We start from the raw sequence: 22,355 nt of genomic DNA, 5'->3' as shown, positions 1-22,355 counted from the left end.
CATTTGAAAGAGCTGCATTTTTTAAGGTGATAAAACTGTTGTAAACATTTTTTCTCATGTTTATTAAAACGGACTTGGAAGGTCACTGTGTTTCATTACCATAAGACATGTGCCCTGCAACAATCTTTCCAAAGTGTCCCCCCGCCCGTTACTGCTGGGAGGGACTTCAGGCCTGGTACCGCCCCCGCAACCCAGCACCAGTTTGGATGGATGATTTTTTTGTGAGGTTTTGTGAAACGTGGACTGCAGAGAGAAATGAAAAAAATCAGGACTGGGTGAAAATGGGTGACAACCTATTTCAGCGTAGCCCGAATTCAGGCTTGGCCTTCCTGTGCATTGTGTACTAAGTGCTACTCAAACTCGCACAGTAAGGTGACTGGCATGACATCTTCCTGGTTATATCAAAAGGGGGGGGGGGGGGGGGTCAATCGATGGAACAGATGTATTAAGTTTAACTGTTTCCTTTCTTTCAAATGTGATCAGGACAGATGAATGGCAAGCGCCATAAAAAGGCAAATGGAAATTATGCAACCCATCATTAAAACCTCCAGCATCCCACGGCCGGATGGAATAACACGTAGCGGGCTGAGGGTTGTGGGTCTCCATACTCTGCGGAGTGAAATTCCACACATCGCATTCACAAAACATCCCTAAGAAAAGAAATATTCTCACTTGGGATTTGGGGTTACAGTAATGGATGATGCCGGTTTCCATTTGGACAAGGAAAAAGGGTAACAGAAATCTGGAAAGTGTGGCAGCTTCTCCTCTCCAGAGGTAACCAAACAGTCGTCTTTGAGGGTCAAATTATAGTTTGCAATCTACAGCTTTTCCAAGTGGGCCAGCACTGTTTAAGCAGTTGTGCCAGCAAGTATTAAAATAAATAAATTAAACATGAGGGTTGCTACAAAAAAAATACCCCCTGGAAATTGTGCATGACTATTGGCCAGGGGACACTGACAAAGGCAGCCAATGAGAGGAGCTGGGCCACTCCCTAATCTCTCCCTCCACAGTAGCTGTTCCTACAGTCACACAAAAGAACAGAACTGAATTAGCAGTGCTCAAGAGCACAAAGCTGGTTCTGTGGCTTCAGCCAGAATTAATGAAAGCTTCATTCTGCCTTTTGTTGTAATTTTATTCCTGCTGCACTGGAATAAAAAGGCAATGACTGTAATTAAATTCACAGAATTCACACTCTAGGTGTATTGACAAGGAAAGTCTTTAGCTTATAGTTTTTTATGCTAACATCAGAAAGCCCATCTTGGAACTTGTTCAAATTTTCATTCAAGACTGAAATATATTCAAATTTAGATGCATGTAAAATGATGCACCAATGGACAGTTTAAGTGCTCTGTCCAGACCACCGGCCAGTGCCTGACTCCTCCAATACCAGGACAAAGTCAGCCTCATCACTGACTCGGGATTAAATATTACATTCAATGTATTTAGGTCAACTTACCTTCCATTACTATGAACACTGTGTTTTTCAGTTTGATATATATAATAAAAAATGTACTCTGTAATTATTAAGTGGAAAGTATAGCTTTATTTCTGTATTATTCCCTGAACAACTTAACCACAAACCCACATTCTGAGAAAACAGTCTAAACTGACCAAGAATAATGCATCGTCAAAAACTGGCTTTCTAAAGCGATCCCTACAAGATAACCCTCTGTTTAGGCAGCTTGTAACAACCATACGGTGCAGGACTACAGATTAGGGGTAATTCTAAGATTTGACACTTTTCGGGGGGGGGGGGGGGGGGGGTCCAGCCACCAAGAAATGATGGACGAAAATGCTAAACGGATAATACTTTTTCAGAGGGGCTGAGACAAAAAAAAATAGGATGGCTGCATCGCCCCTAATTATGGGGTACACTCGCCAATGCTCCATGCAGTGCACTCAGATCATTAGACTGCCCTTATGCTGACTCCGAGTCCGTTACAAAGTGCCCAGGCTTCGAAGAAGAAGCCCGTACTGCCCGTTTCAGAGATACATCAGCTGATGCTCAATAATAATAATAACAACAATAATAATAATAATAATAATAATAAAGTGTTTTAAATAACTTTACATTGAAAGAGGTTAGTACCCAGCATGAACAAGTTTAGCACGGGAATTTTGGGTAGCAAAACAGAAATCAGGCACAGCTCACCAAATCCATTCTATGTAAAAAGTTGGTTTGAAAGAAACATCTGCAACACACATCATAAGTAGTACTACTTCGAGTTAACACACAAATACACAAAACAACATCGCCATTTACCGGGGGATCTTATCACAATCATTAAACACAACAGACATTCTATATAAACAGACTTTACACTTAAACTCGCTTCAGATAAGTAATCTTTAAATACAGATGTTTTCCTACGAATACGAAACAGACAAGTCTGCTAATGTTTTTATGCAACAAAAAATCTAAGAAGTACTGTAGCCTACTCCAGTAAGTGAGGGGATCCTTTTCGCCGCATATGCTATTTCACAGAAATCATTAATAGTCATAATTCATAATCCCAAAGAAAAGCGGGCAAAAGTAAATGCATCTTAGACAGCTGAACATCGAAGATAGACAAGGGATCTTAAAAAAAAAAAATGAAAATGCACCTACCCATTCCGGCGTCTTCACAAAAACTCAGTGGACCGAGTGTAGATATTGCACGGCGAGTGCTGAACTAACTGGGTTCACTTTCCGAGTAACTGGACCACGAGCCGCGCAGGACAGCCTGGGACAGTGACGTCACGGCCCGGGATTACTGCTGGTGACTCCTTTAGCATTTCCCCTGCTTTCTCAGCTTCCTTTTTTTCCAAAGATGTATGCAATATTGTATTTTTTTTTTTTTAATCGAATTATTGTTACGTGCATGTATCATCCAGTGCTTTAAGTATAAATGCTTTGTTTCTAAGAAGTCTGAATACCGTCTAACTAAAATCCAAAATGACTTCATCATCAAATCATGGTGATCAACAGGAATTCATGATGCATCTTGCATTAATTCATGCAATTCACCGTCATTAGTTAAGCATTACTTAAGTATGCGATTGCTACCCTTATAAACTATGTGACAAACACTGAAACACACCCGGGTATTTAGTCTGTTTCACACTTTTTACATTCTGTTCTTTGTGGGACACACATCACATGATGGGGAAATAATCACTTGCAGCACAGAAAACACCAAAAAACAACAGACTTTCATCTTTGGTATGCTGACAACCAGCAGTCCAGATTGAATGGCTGGTTTAGGGCCACAATCACGCAGCACTTCCACACAGTGACACCAGGACGGCAGGGAGAGCAGAGGAGACTCGGCCAGCTGCCTTAGTGACGAAGGCAGGCAAGAGCCCAGCTAACGGCAGGCTGATTTATGGCATCCACATTTGTAAAGAATATGTTGGTCGCAAATGTTACTCTGAGAGCTGAAGCATGATCTGGCGCAGACATGTTTAAAGAGGATTTTTTTGCCACATGTATTTTGACGAACACAGTGAAATACTTATGCTGTTGTAGTGGTGTAAAGACATATCTCATATTTCCAGCAGGCACATATTGAAGACTTATACATCCATCCATCCATTTTCCAACTGTTTGTCCATTATTGGGTCGCAGTCGGCCTGCAGCCCAATCCAGGAGGCTAGAGGGCCAAAGCAGGAGTGTGGAAGCCGAGTAAACACAGGGAAAGCATTTCAGCTTAACACACACAATGTCAAGAAGGCAATAATGACACCAGCAGGAGAGCTTCTCCATTACCATGGAGACGCTGGACAGTCCTACATGCGGTGGCGGCCACAAAACAGCAGAAAATCAGTATACAAGTCATGTTTCATTCCTTACAGGGTTTTTACAGGAACTGGTAACTGGCAAATTGTAACATGAACAATTATTGCTGGTAAACTGACAATACAATTCCACCTAAGCATAGAGATTAAATACTGAAGAACAGCGGCATTTAAACAGAAGACTTACTAAAAGAGAAGTAGAAAGGGATGTGTGTGAACTGGAAATTCAAATGTATCAAGGCTTTTTTAAGGTGTGAAATAAGGTAATAATGTTTGCTGTGGGAGTGCAGCCTGCCACTGTAACTTCTAAGTTTATGAACAAAACAAATCAGACACTGTGAAATGGCCTCCATCAGGAATGAGCCAATTCAGACTCGCCTCATCGGTATTCTGAGAACTGCGAGCTGCAGGCCACAGAGTACAACGTCAGAGAAAGATTATTGTCCACTCGGTAGGTGGTCTTCAAAGTCCTATAATCGAAGACTCTCTGTGCTTTGGTTTGTCACACCGCTATGGAGAAATGACATAAACCAAGATGGGGACTCCCACTGGCCTCATGGCCATAGGCAGACTGAAAGGTACTGTGGGAGAAACTGAGGAGAACAGATTAACTGGCAGAGAATGGGATGCAGGTGCAACTGGTCAATACAGATACATCTGGTCACCTGACTCTTAATCAGCAGATAACTTGAAGCCATTCCCTCTGCCTCGCATATAAAACAACCTTTTATCTTGTCTGAACAACATCCATCCATGTATTCTCTGCTGTTCCAGGGGAGGGTTGTGGTGTCGATGATGATGACGATATCAACATCAGACATTTACAAACAAGAGGGAGCCATTCGGTCCATCATGATGATGGCTGTTGTTGTTATTATTGTTGTTACTATCATCTTACCTGTAACTTTAGGTGGGACCTGACTTACATTTTTGTCCATTGTGGCTACATGTTGGACATTGGACTGGCACGTGTGGCTAAAAGGCTTACATTTTAGAACACCCGGAGGACAGAATGCTGTTTACTGGGGCACCACATTACATGCAAGGATCGAATCCACGCTTCTTTCCAGACAGCTGTACATAATCCCTGTTCATAGTAATCAATCTGATTTCAGTCACTGCTCAGGCATGAAAAATCGATTCATCTGTTGAATGCGGAAAACTGTTAAGACATTTGCTGTTTTGTAATGTGCTAAAGAGGGAAAGATTCATTGCACAGTTTTGGAAGCTCTGCGTAGTGAATGGCACAGGCCCTAGACGCTTTGTGCAAAATAATGATCCGTGAACGTTGTGTTAAATGGACAGTAGCTGGAGATACTGCCTTCCTGGGAAAGCAGAGGAGCCGGGGGCAGTGGTGGGCGGGGGGGGGGGGGGTACTGTAACTCCCGTAATTCATCTCCTCAGTGTCCTGAAGAAGAGTCACCCCCAGCTGTGGGAGGAGAAAGAGGAAGTCGTATCTCTGTAACTCCCCCCCCCCCCTCCCCCCCCCGATGACATGAACTGCAGGGGGGAGACAATAAAGCAGAAAGGAAGCTTCTCGCATCCTCCAGGAAGGGGCCCCTATTATTTAAGACTTCAGAGCAAGATGTACTTTAAAGACATGCAAGTATTATCCTATTAAACTGTTACCATGATTTTCTAATTGAAGTAAAACTCAATCAGCACAGCATACTAGTCATAGAGGAGAAAAAACATTTTAGTAATCATTTACAATACAATTTCATGAAGGATGTCAAGTTATTTCATTTTATACATTTGAATGATTTAAAAATCTGTTGCCTTGGCGGGTATTTTTGTGCAAAACTGAGGGTGTGTTCACTGATATGAAGCAATTAAATCAATTGCATTAAACCTGCCATTCACCCATAGCCTCCAGTATAGACTCCGGACCCCCTGCAACCCTGAATAGCACAAGCAGTTACAGAAGATGGATGGATGGATTGCATTAAACATAATCTATTAGGGTGTATAATGACATATGTGTACTCTAAGCGTTTAATTATAATTTAATGGATAACATAGTACTGTAGCCGTATCCAAAAGTTGGATATAGTGTTAAAATTCCATGAATTCAAGGAAAATGTATAAAAACAGAGCAATGCCTTCAAAACTAAATCAGATTTATGTATTTCCTGTCCCTTCCCTTCGAAAAATGACAATCCAGGCTTAAGATGATGAGAACTGGGACGGGGTCGACACTATGAGCAAGGCAGCGCCACCTAGCTGCAGCACCTCCCTCCAGAACCAGGTATTGCTCTACTGCTGCATTGTGGGAAACTCCCTGGAGCAAATCACTCAGTGTCACTTTTCCAAACCCAGCAAAGAGGAACTGTGAAAAGCCACATGATTTTGGGTGTGCTGGCTGTATAACTTATTTGTGTCAATGCAATTCTTTAAAGTTGACACTAGGTGGAACTCTCCATCCATCTTCTAAACACTAATCTTCACCAGGATCACCGTGGTGCCCATAGTCAAGCCCAGGCAGGCACCATAGGGCATTAGGCTGGGATAAACCCTCACAGGATACCAGTCCATCACATGACAGATGCACATGCACACCAACCATGGAGAGGAGGGTAGTTCTACTTGCTGAGACACGCATAGGTACTCAGAGGAAGCATCCATTATGCCTGCAGAAGGCCAGACTCCTTATTCTTTCATCCATCAGCATGTCAGCAGTCTTGTGTGATTAAAAACACAAAAAAATCCTATATGGACTTGGACTGGTTTTAGAGTAGATGGTCACAGACTCTCATGTAATTATAGGCCTTGCTGGCTGGAAAATTTAAAATTGCAAAGAAAATTTTGAGGTTATTTTTATTTTATAAGTCTCATTAAAGTTAAACAAAGTTGCTTTGAATGTAAGGACAGGCGATAACATCCATAACAGACTGTATGGGCCAGATGCACAGTGGATGAAAGAAGCCTTAATGCTAGAGATAGTCTGGGTTAAAGGAAACACATGAGAGCCAAAGGTAGCCAACAGCATACTAACATATACTATAGTGACAAAAGCATTGGGACACACCTCTGAATCATTACCTACAACTTAACACACCATAACTATGGCTCCTGGTGCTGCAGTACATGGCATTTTTATCTAATATGCTTGTCCATTAATTTGTCAATGCATGTTTTGACCATCCATGCTCTCTGCCTTCCCACATGTCCGCATGGTGCCCAGAGGGGTGACATTGTGGGTGTGACCTACCAACTGAAACATCATGGGTGCCGACTTCAATCTGCACTCAGGACAGGCCGGCGTGGAGAACTGAGTGATTGATGTACCTTGGTTTGACTTAATTACAGTCTACCCCTTGCTTTTAGCAAGCAAGTCCACTCTTTCTTTTTCCTACAATATTAGCATGACAGGGGAGTTGGGCAGCCAGTTGACCTTGGACCCCCAGAGTTTTTTTTCTCCCTACTTGAGAGTTTTTGGTTCCTCTCCTTTGTTGTCATTTGGTTTCTTTCTTTCATTTCTCTGTCTTCGCTTTTCCCTGTTTTTGTATTGTTCTCTCTTAATGATGTTATAATGTATCACACACACATGATAAGTGCCTTGGAGAGACTCTGTTGTGAAAGGCATTATATAAAAATAAATTGAATTAAATTGAATAATTGAATTCAGGTGTTTCATTCAGACATATTGCCATAGGGGGTTACAATAAAGCACCTAGCTATGCAGTCAGGTTTGCAAACATTTGTGATGGAATGGGTTGTTTTGAAGAGCTCAGTGAATTCAAGCCTAGGATGCCCAGGTAGGAGACCTTCCGGATCATGTGCACAGGCTTTTGGATTCAGCCAAGGTGGATCCACAGGGCTGTTCTGCAGAAAAAAATCATAGACGTTGCTGAAAGGCTTAGAAGCATAACATTCATGGTGGTATTCTCTGGAATATTTCCTTGCAGGCAAGGGAGTTCACTGATTAAAAAATAATAAAGCTAGAGAAGCTATAACTAGATGCTGAAAACTCAAAGGGCCTAATTGTCGATGTTTGTTATAGAGCATCTAATGTAGCTGCAGAGGAAAGCAGGATGTTATACAATGATATTATGAGTACAAAAAATTATGTGGCAGTTTTGGGTGATTTTAATATACCTGGGATACAGTGGCTCTACTGTAAATGAACTTGAGATGGTGGAATTGGTTCATTAAATGGAGGTTAATTTTTGTGTCCAAAGAGCAAAGTCCAAGAACAAAATATATGATGTTAGGAAGACTAAATGTAATGATATGAGGCTAAAACTATAAACTAGAAACTGGATGGAGTTAAATAAAACTGTTGAAGAGGCATGGGGATTTCATAAAAGCATATTATTTCTAGCACTTCTTTACACAGCATGTAGTTAGAGTATGGAGTAGTCTTAGACTAGTATTCCTGTTAGTGTAGTGCAAGCTAAAACCCTGGGTTCCTTTAAATCAGCTAGATAAGATTTTAAGAACTTTAAGCTATTAGTTGAGTTCTCCCCAATGAGCTAAAGCCTTTGTAAATTTCTTATGTTCTTAAGATGCCACCTTTGCAATAAGTCAGTTCGTAAAAAAAAAAAAAACCTTCTTTGCTTGATAATCCACAGTCAGCTGTACAGTAAGTGGTTTTATTAAGCACTTAGGAATAACAGAAACAGAGCAGGGGTCATCGAGTGCTGAGGCACATAGTGCGTCATTAAGCCACTAACACTCTGTTCGCCCAATAACTACAGAGTTAAAAACTTCCTCTGGCATTAATCACAACACAAAAATTGTGCCCCAGGATCTCCATGGAATGGGCTTTCATGGCCGCCCAGTTGCATGCAAGCAGAGAAACGCACCTCCAATGCATCTTTATTAATGTAACTGTAACATTACTGTATCCTGCTGATCACATATAAAATTGGTCCTGGAGCCAAAGAATATGCAGTAATGTAATACAAGACTTTTTTGTCTAAAAACCTTTTTTTTGTAAAAGTACACATTATGTAGATAAATTGCACACACAATGTTCAGTGGTAGATGTACTGTGTAATAAACAGAGGTGGAGATTTCAGGTCCAGAGAGTACAAATCCAGACCAGGATTTTGTTTCAAACAACCAGTTGAGCAGTCTGTGACTGTGACTCTTTATACTCAACTGGTTGGTTGAAACAAAATCCTGGTCTGGATTTATACTCTCTGGACCTGAAATCTCCACCTCTGGTAATAAGCTATGTTTGATATCTGCGATAATTGGGACTATCCACTCTACAACAACAACATATTTCGTTTGAGAAACACAAGTACTGTGAACATTTTATGGCTTAAACATGCACAACGGGGCTTAAGAGTCCTCTGTCTGAAAAGCTGCTGGTTTGATTCCCGCTCCCAGCAAAGCCATCACACCATAGTTGGCCCTTAAGGAAGACTATTCCAGTGGTGCTGAACACTGCCTCACTCTGTGATCTGATCCCAAACTTCACCTATGTCTCTCTCTGGAGACCAAGCTTAGTGAGGTGAAAAAGATAATTTCCAACTTGGGGATTAATAAAGTACAACAATAATTATTATTAAAATAATAAGATGGCAGCTGCTTAGCTTTCGCTAGATTACTATGTAAAGCAAATTTTGTTCGGACACTTGGCCAGTCATTGCCACTAACAAACGGAGTTCGCTAGCATAACGTATCTGTATTTATGTTTTCTTTCCCGATTTTTGTAAATTTCCCATAAAAATCCATAACAGACCCCCATATTTTTCTATTTTTGCAATACGTATCTATAAAAGATCACTGATAATATGAATAAATATTTAAAATATTTAAAATTAATTCATTCATTAATTACAGACACATAGAAATATAAATTCAAAAATGAATGCCTGCTAACGTGTTAACACCAGGACCAAACTGACCAAATGTTTGCATTGTATATTAAAATATATTCAGATGTATTGAAAATTAAGCTCTTTATTTTGCATGCAGCCATGATAACAGGACATGTTGGTTAATAGACATATTAAGGTGGTTTACTTTTGGGATCAATGAAACCGAAATCATACTCCAAATGGAGAATTCATCCTGTACCTTTTAAAGAAAATCATGAAGATGTCTTTCTGCATTGGGTATTCTGTTAACTGCATATGAAACAAATAAATGGATGATATATGCAAAAAGATGCAGATTTACGAAATGTCATTGATTGACTCAATGAGCAGGGGTCACTGGCTTACTAACGTACAGAAACATTTCAGTCTTTAATTGCCGTTTGACTTCCCTTGTTAAAACTGACCCCTCTTTGCAAAGCCGATTCTCCTCACAGAAATACTTCACATCACACTTGACATTCATTTCCTTTAGGAGATCTCTAATAAAGGTACGACCTTATCATAGGCTCCCAAAGTTTTGTCACCTATGGCAACGGATTGAAAGAGGATAATTTAGTATACTGCACCTTCCAATATTAGAGCCAAGTTCTTTAAAATGTGCCTTTACAATCTCTTTGAATTATCAAAAGGTTCTAAAATGTATGACATAAATATTCACCTTTTTCCTGACGTATTAGTTTCATTGTCAAAGTGTCTTTGATGTGACATGGAAATTGGATATCTGCTGCACAATACGGAATGTTCAGCAAAGACTTCCCAGCAACATCGACTCCGTATTAAAAGGCTTATAAAAAATGGTATTTGCTGTATTTTTGCCAATATGTTTTATAGGTATCTGAGGGGTGTGAGAATTTCCAAAACCTTCAGTTAAACCCCATTTACATACAACTTACAACTGGCTGCCTGGGCATACTAACACCCCTGGGCAAGGGCGTAACTTTGGCTGGAACATTGGGGGGGTCGAGGTCTGCACCCATTACAGGGGAAACATGATTATTGGGGGGGTCATGACCCCCCTAACCCCCCTGGAAATTACGCCCATGCCCCTGGGCATACTAACATTACTGAAAAAAGAAAAGAGTTGACTTGTGGGCTAAAAGCTAGATGTAAGGTGCAATTAAGGATCAAGAAAAAACCCATCAATGTGTCCGTTATCCACCTTGGCCTGTGTTGGGTGGCACTGAAGGCTGCACCCACGATATTACAGTTCGTAAATGACCTAAAAGTTCCCCTAGGATTATGTTAAAGGCACATTAGACTTCTGGTTATTTACCTGGCTTCAAATAAATAACTAAACTGTAGTAATGGAGAGAAATATTTATGCTTTTTGTGCTTGAAGAATTTGATCACAGGGTCTGTTGGTGTGCACAGGTGCATAACACAGGAAAGGCAAGTGAGAAGTGCTTTTTGTTGCTTCCATTCAAAGCAATTTGCAGGTTCAACCTTAGGTCATTCCTTCTAAGATACATGGAAACCCCACAGATGATGTGATCCCCTGCATATTAGAACAGACTGTCTGCTGGCAGTGTAGCAGTAAACAATCTCCTCTGATTCCTCCCCTTTGTTTTTGGATTGCATGGTCTGACCTGAACCAAAGATTTTGACATGAAGCTTTAGAGAATCTTTGCTCTGAAGTACACAGGAGGAATCAGGAGTGGTGCTTTGGGTGAAATGCTAGCTACATCAATTTATGTCACTGGTGAATAATATAATACATAGAATATATAACTCTTGTATTGTTTTCTTTTACATTGGGGCTTTCAATCCCTCCATATTGCGTGATGTTTCATTTGAGCAAATTGAAGTACCTTGTTCAACAAAGCTAGACTAAGGCCTCTCATATGATAAAATTAGTAACCACTAGTCTGCTATATCAAAGCTTTAACAGCTACTGTATGCTAACTACGACTAAATGCTTTCCTTGGGTAATAAACCAATCCGTCTCCCCTTTAACTGTCAAGTCAGGAATTGGTGGCAGTGATGGTCAGGCTAAACTCTAGTAGACCAGCATAGAACTAACAACAACAACCTTTCATAAACATTTGAACAGAATGAAATACGTCCCAGTAGCATACTGTAGGGTGGTATCATTATGTTCGTTACTTTATTGCCAGCAAATCTGTGGGGTAGCCAACTGTGACCCACAGGATACTGCTCATATAGCAAACCTATTACAATGAATCAAAAACCTGTTTAACTGTTCACAGAGGCCGTATATTCTTTATTTATCATCCGAACTTTGAGGTCATTGATTTCTAAAGATTTGTGGTCCCCACGCTGCCCACAAAATCACATTGATGCATGTACCATATTGTATCCAATCTCTTTTTCTGCTTTCAAAAGGAACAGCAAGCATGACTATCCTCTGTCACTCTTCAACACGGAGACCTCGAAGCTGTTTTAAAAACCGCAAAGCAATGTCATTAGATGTGAAACTCATTTTAATTTAATGAAAACAGAAAAAGGACCAGGGAAAAAATTCAATATACTGCAAATAACTGTGTCTCAATTAATTAGATATATTGTCAGGATATGAACTCATACGCAATCCACATTGTGAAACGTGTTTCTTTATTAGGTTGGTTAATAATGTTAGATGTGGTATGATTTGAGGTCCCATTTGCTATACTGTCACCATTCCCACACACCCAATAAGGCACACTTGTCTGGTCATTACCTTTGCAGCCTAACGAGAGGAGTTGTCCATTAAAATTCAGATTTAACAAAGACAACATCCGGACCTCTGTCAGCTCCACCGACATGAGTTCCCATAAGTCTTCATGGGGCATTTTTATGGATGAAGGGGCTACACACACAGTGTCTACCATTTTTCTACCTTCCCCTTTGTTTTTAAGGCAGCTCTTTGTATATACAGGGCTAAGGAAGACGACTAACTGATAATGATTGCTTTTTATTTTAAGTGGGATCACTGGTCACTGGGTGAGGAATAAAGCTGGCTCTACTCTTTGGGCCTCAGATTCCCTTCATCAGCTCAGTGTTGACCAGCAATGGCCGCCACTGTTTTGTGCTCTGTGCTTCCTTTCAGCACTGAGGTGGCACATTGATTTGAAGGATGAAAAACAGCAGGGAAGTACGTCCTGTGAGACTCCTGGTGATTAAGATATTGTCTCCAAAGGAGCAGGCAGGCAATCACATGGACTAACCCATTTCTGCCTGTATTGATCTTGTGTTTTCAATGTATACGTTTTCAAAACATTATGTTTTTAGTTAACTACAATTGGTCTACCATACATTATAAGCAGTTGGAGAATGGATGGATGGATGGATGGATGGATGGCTGGATTTTAAAATATATCCATGTACAGGTCAGAGTTTGAGAGTCAACTAAAATACATTTACGGGCCTGTATACAGTCAGGAATACACACAATCTGCTAAGTGAGATCTATACTTTTGGTGAATTTTGTAATTCAGTTGATGTCATTTTGAGCACCTGCTGGACATGTGATGCTTGTCTCCAGAATAAGAAAAAGAAGAGCAATCTGAGTAGCAGCTCACAGATTTCACAAGCTTACATTACGACACGGACATTTCTATATTTAATTACAAATGCAAGCTTGTGTGTTTGAATACAAATTCAATGAAAAACTTGAAAGCACATTTTTGGTTCAGTATGCGCTCAGCCATGACAGTAGGGAGATATTTTGAAGTCCGAAAAAGGAAAACACACAAGAATTGCCAGGACATGAAATTGGATACAGCCAGCAGTGGATTGGGATTAAAATTTGGCCCTGGACTTTGAGGTCCCCCACGATGCCACAGTAAATTTTGCCAAGTGGGGGAGGGGAGACATATTCTGCCACATACCCATCAGCCCACCGTTTCGTACAGTATGTAGACGTCCTGGCAGTCTGTCCCTTGCTACTGCTGTGCGTTGGCAAAATGTTTTGTTGTGTTTTTCTGGGGTGGTCCCCCTCTTGTAAGAGCGATCATGCGGTCGTCAACATTTTAGCTTTTACACAAACCACTTATTTCACAGCATCGGTTATCTACAACCAAGACAGAAAATACATCATCTGCAGGAAAAATCTGAGTAATCCATTGTAAAAGAATATTTTTCCTGATGGAAATGACAGGGCTGATTGTTTTCCACTGATTTATTTCCTCTCATCTGCCATTTAAGCTACAAATTTGATTTATAGGTTTCCATTTACAAACAGAATTACAGCTTCGGAGATTGTTTTGCCTTGGAATCAATCTGAGCAGCAACATATTCCATGTAAAAATATGTCAGGAAACAGGGAACTCTGGCAGCTCTTCCTCTCTTTTTCTGTTGTGAGTAAATCTTTCTGATGCTAAATAAACTGATTGTGGGGCTGTATGTAATATTTAGAGAGATTCTGTCTAGATATAGTCGGGGTCACGCACGGCTAGGGTTCTGGAAGTAGTTGCCCATGAGAGGCGGCAGGCAGGGGTGGGTCTACTTAAAGCCCCCCCAGCTTAGCACCAGTACATTGCAGTTTACCCCAGTGAATGAGAGGGTCGCCTTCCTTCGACTCTGAGTCAGCGGAGGAGCTGTGGCTATAGTCTGAGTTTATGCACCAGCTTGGGACCACCTCCCCAGTCTGCCAATCCAAAGGCACTGTCCTCAACATCCACACAATGTTGAAGAGGTGTGTCAGCCAAGGCAACCTAACAAAATCAAGAACTCGAGGGGAATCCCATCCAGAGCACCCACAATGATACAGTTCATAGGTCCCATTCACGATGTCATCCCTCCATGGGACTGAACCAGGACTCCAGCTCTGATGGTGCCCACCCCAGGCACCATCCGGACATGTGGGGAGGCAGAGAGCATGGATGGTCAGAACATGCCTTGACACATAAATGGACAAGCATAGTAGATAAAAATGACATGTACAGCAGCATCAGTAGCCATAGTTATGGTGTGTTGGGTTGCAGGTAAGCTATTCTGAAGTAATAGGTCTTCAGTCGAGATTTAAAGATTGAGACCGAATTGGCATCCCAAGCATAGGCTGGTAAACCATTCCACAATATAGGGGCCCTGTAGCAGAATGCTTTACCGCCCACTCTCACTTTATTTGTGCCGCTTTACAATAAGACTACCCATATAAAGAGTTTATGAATGGTTTATAATCTGGTTATTAATTAGGCTGTAACACTTTGTAAAGTATTAATAGACAATTTAAAACAAGTTATAACACAGTTTTCTTTTTATTAATGAGTTACTAACATTTACAAATGGCAAAAAGAAACCTTATTGTAAAGTGGTACTCTATATGTGGGACGACAAGGAAACCTGCATTTTATGATCTAATTGGACGATGCGGCTTGCAAACTTGAAGTAATTCTGTCAGGTAGGCAGGAGCTAGACCTTTAAGTGCCTTATATGTAAGTAGGAGAACTAGTCAGCTCTAAAGCTAACAGGAAGCCAATGCAGGGAGCTAAGAACAGGGGTTATGTGTTCAAAACTCCTACTCCTGGTGACAATTTGAGCTGCTGCATTTTGAATACGCTGCAAGGTATTTAATATGCATTGCATGCTCCCAGATAACAGCATTGCAGTAGTCTAAGCTACTGTATACAAAGGCATGTATCAATTTCTCTGTGTGTTGAATAATAAGAAACAATTGCAATTTGGCAATTTGGCATGGCTATAAGAGGCACGCCTTCGATACTTCATCCACATGAGATTAGAATGAGAGACAGTAAGATGACACCTAGGTTACGGGCTGAGCTGCTGATGGAAAAGTTCAGCCCTTTGGCGTGAAGTGCAGAGATTATACAATTCCTATCTGCAGACCTGCCTCCAAACAACAGAACCTTGGTTTTCTGAGCATTTAGTGATAAAAAGTTTTCAGCCATCCAGGTCTTGACTTTCTTAAAGCAATTAGCTAAGTTGACAACAGATGTGGTGTCGTTAACTGTAACCGAAATGTAAATTTGGGTGTCGTTGGCATAGGAGTGATAGTAATGTTTTCTCATTATGCTTCCTAAAGGCAACATGTACAGAGAAAACAAAGGACCAAGCACTGATCCCTGTGGGACTCCATATTTGACATGGTGACATTGTCGATGGAGTTCAAGTATCTGACACTTTAACATATTGATAACGATTAGTCAAATACGATTTAAACCACTTTAACACCATTCCACACAACCCAACTTCAGATTTAAGTCTTTGAAATAGGATAGAATGGTCAACCGTGTCAAAAGCTGCACTAAGGTCCAGAAGCATTAGTACAGTTGCGCTGTCAGCATCAGTTGCCATTGTTATGTCATTTACGACTTAGGCCACCGAGAATACAAGTGCACCAATTTCAGTAATATTGTTCTTTCTAAATGAAAAAATGGTTTTCAAGGCTGAATTGGACGGATGATTAAATGTATTTATTTTCCATCTCTGATAATGGTCGCTGAGTGCCAGTGAAAGTCAGTGCTTGATTACACTGGCAGTGGTTAATTGTGCTCACCAGTGGAAACATGTGGAGCTCAGAGAATTAATTTGTTGTCAGAGCCCCAATCCCCTTATCAATGTGTGTCTTGCTGATGTTGCCATGGTGATGGTGTTTACGGCCACTGCTCGTGCAATAAACGAATGGCTCATGAGTGACAGAGCGCCTCGGCTGATTCTCTTGGTGTCACACGTCTGCTGTGCGTGGTAACGTGGCAGATGAGTAGGCAGCATGTTAAGAAAGCAGCTACACCAATCACAGAGCACAATGGTTGCCCGGGGAGAGCATGACGGGCGTTTATCTGTTATACTCTATGTTCAGTCTTCACCACTTATCTATGGTTCAGTTCTATGTTTAGAATGGTAGCAGTTGCCATGAGAGTTTTTGATAGCACTTTCTATGAATGCCATGTCTATAAGAATCTATGAACACATTTGTAACACATTATAATGCTTTCAGAAAGAATTTTAAATATGACTATAAATATTTATAGAAAGGCATAACACATTTTAGCCATGTTTATTATGCATTACCAATGTTTTATGAAGCTCTCATATATAACAATATATCATCCTTATTTCTTATGGCGACCATTATAATGCATTATGTATATAGTATGCATATAGTGCATTTTAGATGAGAGCTCCAAGTAAAGTGTTACTGACGTTTTTTTCAAAAAAGGTGCAAAGGGAAAATAATTATTTATGACTAATGAATTCTGAAAACAATACTAAAAATAATGGTTTTACACTGTGAGCTACGGGCAAATGAATTAGAAGGATCATATCAAAATGCTTGTTCATAAAAGTAACCAGGCATGACTATATTTAAGCCAGAGGATACAGACAGACCAGCAGTTTGGGGAAATCCATGCACCTGCTGTGTTACGTTGGATGAAACATAAACTATATAGTTCTCTACCAACCTAAATTATTGCAATGATCCAGTGTAAAACAAAACATCTTGGGTCATATGTTTGGTTCTAACCTGGAAAAAATTTCAAAGACAAGCAATAAAGCTGCCCTAATTCAAACTTTCCACTGAAGTAATCTGGAATTAACTCATAATTCAGGAACACGGTGTCAGCCATGCATACCTCCCATGCATATACAGTACCATGGTTTTGTCACTGAAGAAAATGTGCTGCCCCTTCACAACTGAATTAACCATTGAAAACACAATAGCTGTATGATTCCTGGTGATTTCATTAAGGTTTTAAACAGAAAATCCACAGAAACACATGGCTAAAAAAGATGGGAATTGTCTTGCTTCACCCTGTGGGATCTTCTACATTTACACACTGGATGACACCGGTAAACATTCTGAGACATAACACAGACAATTTGGGCATTTACCAATAGTGTTTCTCTGTTTTCATTGAAAGCCAGAATGAAGGATAAAATCTAACAGGAGTAGTTCAATGAATGTCCATCATGAGGCAACATGACCTCAACTGAGGAGGATCAGCAGATGTTCACCACCGCGTCTGCTGAATCTTCAGACCAGGAGTCCTCACCTCACGAGCCATGGCATTTGCATACAGCACGGAACCCGCTCCACAAACACCAAACAGGCCTCTTCAATGTCAGGCTCTGAAAACTTGCCCAGGTTGCCATAGCAACGTGTTGGCCAGGCTCCCTGCATCAATACAAATATTTGAATTCATGACTGCTGCTTGATTCTAAATAGCACTTCAGTATTGTCATTCACATAGCAGAAGCACAGCAGACTAAGAGGGAAACATCTGAAAATAATATGACATTTTGCATTCTGTGTGCATCTCCTCAGATAATGAACACAAAGACTTTAATTAATAATGAATTTTGCTGTAGTGTGATTTTGTTTTGTGGTGAAATAAATATTCTTATACAAAAAACTTTTATGCTGATGTGAATAGACCTGGTGACTCAGGTTACATGTTTGCTGATCATAAGACAGTAATTCTGCTCTATTTTGTTTAATGTGAGTCACTCTCAGTAGTCCAAATAACAATCGACATGTTGGGACCATATTTCTGAAATTCGAGGGGTGTTCAGCAATGTATGTGTGTTTCTTCCTCATTAAAGTTTCATGACTTGTGACAATTTTCAAAAACTATCGGCAATTAAGTCATTCTAAATTACAGCTAAGTGGCTTGCATTTCATACCTGTAAGTGTAATTAACTATAATTAGAAATGCCATTAGTGTCCCACAAAACATCACAAAAAAGTGTCATAGTCTTGCAGGAGTCTGGAATCAATTAAAACAGCTACAAACTCTTAAACTGTCAAGTTAAAAATATAATTAAATGGAAGTTTAATATTTAATAAAAGGACAAAAGCAAAGTAATAAAGAAAGAGTCGGTATTCTTGAAAGTATAGTAGGCAGATGATGACTGGCTAGATATGGGATTAATCTGAAAGTGTAGTACGGGGCAGATGGTGACTGGCTAGATAAGGGATTAATCTGAAAGTATAGTACGGGGCAGATGGTGACTGGCTAGATAAGGGATTAATCGGAAAGTGTAGTACGGGGCAGATGGTGACTGGCTAGATATGGGATTAATCTGAAAGTGTAGTACGGGGCAGATGGTGACTGGCTAGATAAGGGATTAATCTGAAAGTGTAGTACGGGGCAGATGGTGACTGGCTAGATAAGGGATTAATCTGAAAGTATAGTACGGGGCAGATGGTGACTGGCTAGATAAGGGATTAATCTGAAAGTGTAGTACGGGGCAGATGGTGACTGGCTAGATATGGGATTAATCTGAAAGTGTAGTACGGGGCAGATGGTGACTGGCTAGATAAGGGATTAATCTGAAAGTGTAGTACGGGGCAGATGGTGACTGGCTAGATAAGGGATTAATCTGAAAGTATAGTACGGGGCAGATGGTGACTGGCTAGATAAGGGATTAATCTGAAAGTGTAGTACGGGGCAGATGGTGACTGGCTAGATATGGGATTAATCTGAAAGTGTAGTACGGGGCAGATGGTGACTGGCTAGATAAGGGATTAATCTGAAAGTGTAGTACGGGGCAGATGGTGACTGGCTAGATATGGGATTAATCTGAAAGTATAGTACGGGGCAGATGGTGACTGGCTAGATAAGGGATTAATCTGAAAGTATAGTACGGGGCAGATGGTGACTGGCTAGATATGGGATTAATCTGAAAGTATAGTACGGGGCAGATGGTGACTGGCTAGATAAGGGATTAATCTGAAAGTATAGTACGGGGCAGATGGTGACTGGCTAGATAAGGGATTAATCGGAAAGTGTAGTACGGGGCAGATGGTGACTGGCTAGATATGGGATTAATCTGAAAGTGTAGTACGGGGCAGATGGTGACTGGCTAGATAAGGGATTAATCTGAAAGTGTAGTACGGGGCAGATGGTGACTGGCTAGATAAGGGATTAATCTGAAAGTATAGTACGGGGCAGATGGTGACTGGCTAGATAAGGGATTAATCTGAAAGTGTAGTACGGGGCAGATGGTGACTGGCTAGATATGGGATTAATCTGAAAGTGTAGTACGGGGCAGATGGTGACTGGCTAGATAAGGGATTAATCTGAAAGTGTAGTACGGGGCAGATGGTGACTGGCTAGATAAGGGATTAATCTGAAAGTATAGTACGGGGCAGATGGTGACTGGCTAGATAAGGGATTAATCTGAAAGTGTAGTACGGGGCAGATGGTGACTGGCTAGATATGGGATTAATCTGAAAGTGTAGTACGGGGCAGATGGTGACTGGCTAGATAAGGGATTAATCTGAAAGTGTAGTACGGGGCAGATGGTGACTGGCTAGATATGGGATTAATCTGAAAGTATAGTACGGGGCAGATGGTGACTGGCTAGATAAGGGATTAATCTGAAAGTGTAGTACGGGGCAGATGGTGACTGGCTAGATATGGGATTAATCTGAAAGTATAGTACGGGGCAGATGGTGACTGGCTAGATAAGGGATTAATCTGAAAGTATAGTACGGGGCAGATGGTGACTGGCTAGATAAGGGATTAATCGTAAAGTGTAGTACGGGGCAGATGGTGACTGGCTAGATATGGGATTAATCTGAAAGTGTAGTACGGGGCAGATGGTGACTGGCTAGATAAGGGATTAATCTGAAAGTGTAGTACGGGGCAGATGGTGACTGGCTAGATAAGGGATTAATCTGAAAGTATAGTACGGGGCAGATGGTGACTGGCTAGATAAGGGATTAATCTGAAAGTGTAGTACGGGGCAGATGGTGACTGGCTAGATATGGGATTAATCTGAAAGTGTAGTACGGGGCAGATGGTGACTGGCTAGATAAGGGATTAATCTGAAAGTGTAGTACGGGGCAGATGGTGACTGGCTAGATAAGGGATTAATCTGAAAGTATAGTACGGGGCAGATGGTGACTGGCTAGATAAGGGATTAATCTGAAAGTGTAGTACGGGGCAGATGGTGACTGGCTAGATATGGGATTAATCTGAAAGTGTAGTACGGGGCAGATGGTGACTGGCTAGATAAGGGATTAATCTGAAAGTGTAGTACGGGGCAGATGGTGACTGGCTAGATATGGGATTAATCTGAAAGTATAGTACGGGGCAGATGGTGACTGGCTAGATAAGGGATTAATCTGAAAGTATAGTACGGGGCAGATGGTGACTGGCTAGATATGGGATTAATCTGAAAGTGTAGTACGGGGCAGATGGTGACTGGCTAGATATGGGATTAATCTGAAAGTATAGTACGGGGCAGATGGTGACTGGCTAGATAAGGGATTAATCTGAAAGTATAGTACGGGGCAGATGGTGACTGGCTAGATATGGGATTAATCTGAAAGTATAGTACGGGGCAGATGGTGACTGGCTAGATAAGGGATTAATCTGAAAGTATAGTACGGGGCAGATGGTGACTGGCTAGATATGGGATTAATCTGAAAGTGTAGTACGGGGCAGATGGTGACTGGCTAGATATGGGATTAATCTGAAAGTATAGTACGGGGCAGATGGTGACTGGCTAGATAAGGGATTAATCTGAAAGTATAGTACGGGGCAGATGGTGACTGGCTAGATATGGGATTAATCTGAAAGTATAGTATGGGGCAGATGGTGACTGGCTAGATAAGGGATTAATCTGAAAGTATAGTACGGGGCAGATGGTGACTGGCTAGATATGGGATTAATCTGAAAGTGTAGTACGGGGCAGATGGTGACTGGCTAGATATGGGATTAATCTGAAAGTATAGTACGGGGCAGATGGTGACTGGCTAGATAAGGGATTAATCTGAAAGTATAGTACGGGGCAGATGGTGACTGGCTAGATATGGGATTAATCTGAAAGTATAGTATGGGGCAGATGGTGACTGGCTAGATAAGGGATTAATCTGAAAGTGTAGTACGGGGCAGATGGTGACTGGCTAGATAAGGGATTAATCTGAAAGTGTAGTACGGGGCAGATGGTGACTGGCTAGATATGGGATTAATCTGAAAGTGTAGTACGGGGCAGATGGTGACTGGCTAGATAAGGGATTAATCTGAAAGTGTAGTACGGGGCAGATGGTGACTGGCTAGATATGGGATTAATCTGAAAGTATAGTACGGGGCAGATGGTGACTGGCTAGATAAGGGATTAATCTGAAAGTATAGTACGGGGCAGATGGTGACTGGCTAGATATGGGATTAATCTGAAAGTGTAGTACGGGGCAGATGGTGACTGGCTAGATATGGGATTAATCTGAAAGTATAGTACGGGGCAGATGGTGACTGGCTAGATAAGGGATTAATCTGAAAGTATAGTACGGGGCAGATGGTGACTGGCTAGATATGGGATTAATCTGAAAGTATTGTACGGGGCAGATGGTGACTGGCTAGATAAGGGATTAATCTGAAAGTATAGTACGGGGCAGATGGTGACTGGCTAGATAAGGGATTAATCTGAAAGTATAGTACGGGGCAGATGGTGACTGGCTAGATAAGGGATTAATCTGAAAGTATAGTACGGGGCAGATGGTGACTGGCTAGATATGGGATTAATCTGAAAGTGTAGTACGGGGCAGATGGTGACTGGCTAGATATGGGATTAATCTGAAAGTATAGTACGGGGCAGATGGTGACTGGCTAGATAAGGGATTAATCTGAAAGCAGAAGGTTAAAATGATTACTGCACTTTTGTTATTCCCGTAAATAGGGATCTTAACCATAATTACTTACATAATTATTCAATTGTAAAATGGGTAAAAGCTGAATGTTTTATGTTAAAGTTTATATTAAAGTAATTATATCAAAATAAAAATTTATAATAAAAACAGGAAAAAGAAAAAATGATAAGCCTTGCTGGTTGTAATAT

At 41.0% G+C, this 22,355-nt stretch overlaps 1 protein-coding gene across 1 annotated transcript in view; it reads right to left on the bottom strand.

Annotated features, from left to right (window-relative positions):
- The window catches only part of LOC111851516 (neuronal membrane glycoprotein M6-b-like), a 39,334-nt gene extending 36,608 nt beyond the window's left edge, over window positions 1–2,726 (bottom strand). Inside the window, exon 1 of the mRNA XM_023826519.2 lies at window positions 2,609–2,726. Coding sequence (XP_023682287.1) covers window positions 2,609–2,612 — 4 coding nt within the window. The 5' untranslated portion in view covers window positions 2,613–2,726. The remainder of the gene's footprint in view (window positions 1–2,608) is intronic.
- Between the last annotated feature and the right edge of the window lie 19,629 nt (window positions 2,727–22,355).

Source organism: Paramormyrops kingsleyae, chromosome 16 (genome assembly GCF_048594095.1).
Source record: "Paramormyrops kingsleyae isolate MSU_618 chromosome 16, PKINGS_0.4, whole genome shotgun sequence".
NCBI classification, from domain to species: Eukaryota; Metazoa; Chordata; class Actinopteri; order Osteoglossiformes; family Mormyridae; genus Paramormyrops; species Paramormyrops kingsleyae.
Note: the sequence above shows the minus strand (reverse complement) of the source record. Positions and strands in the feature narration are given on the sequence as shown.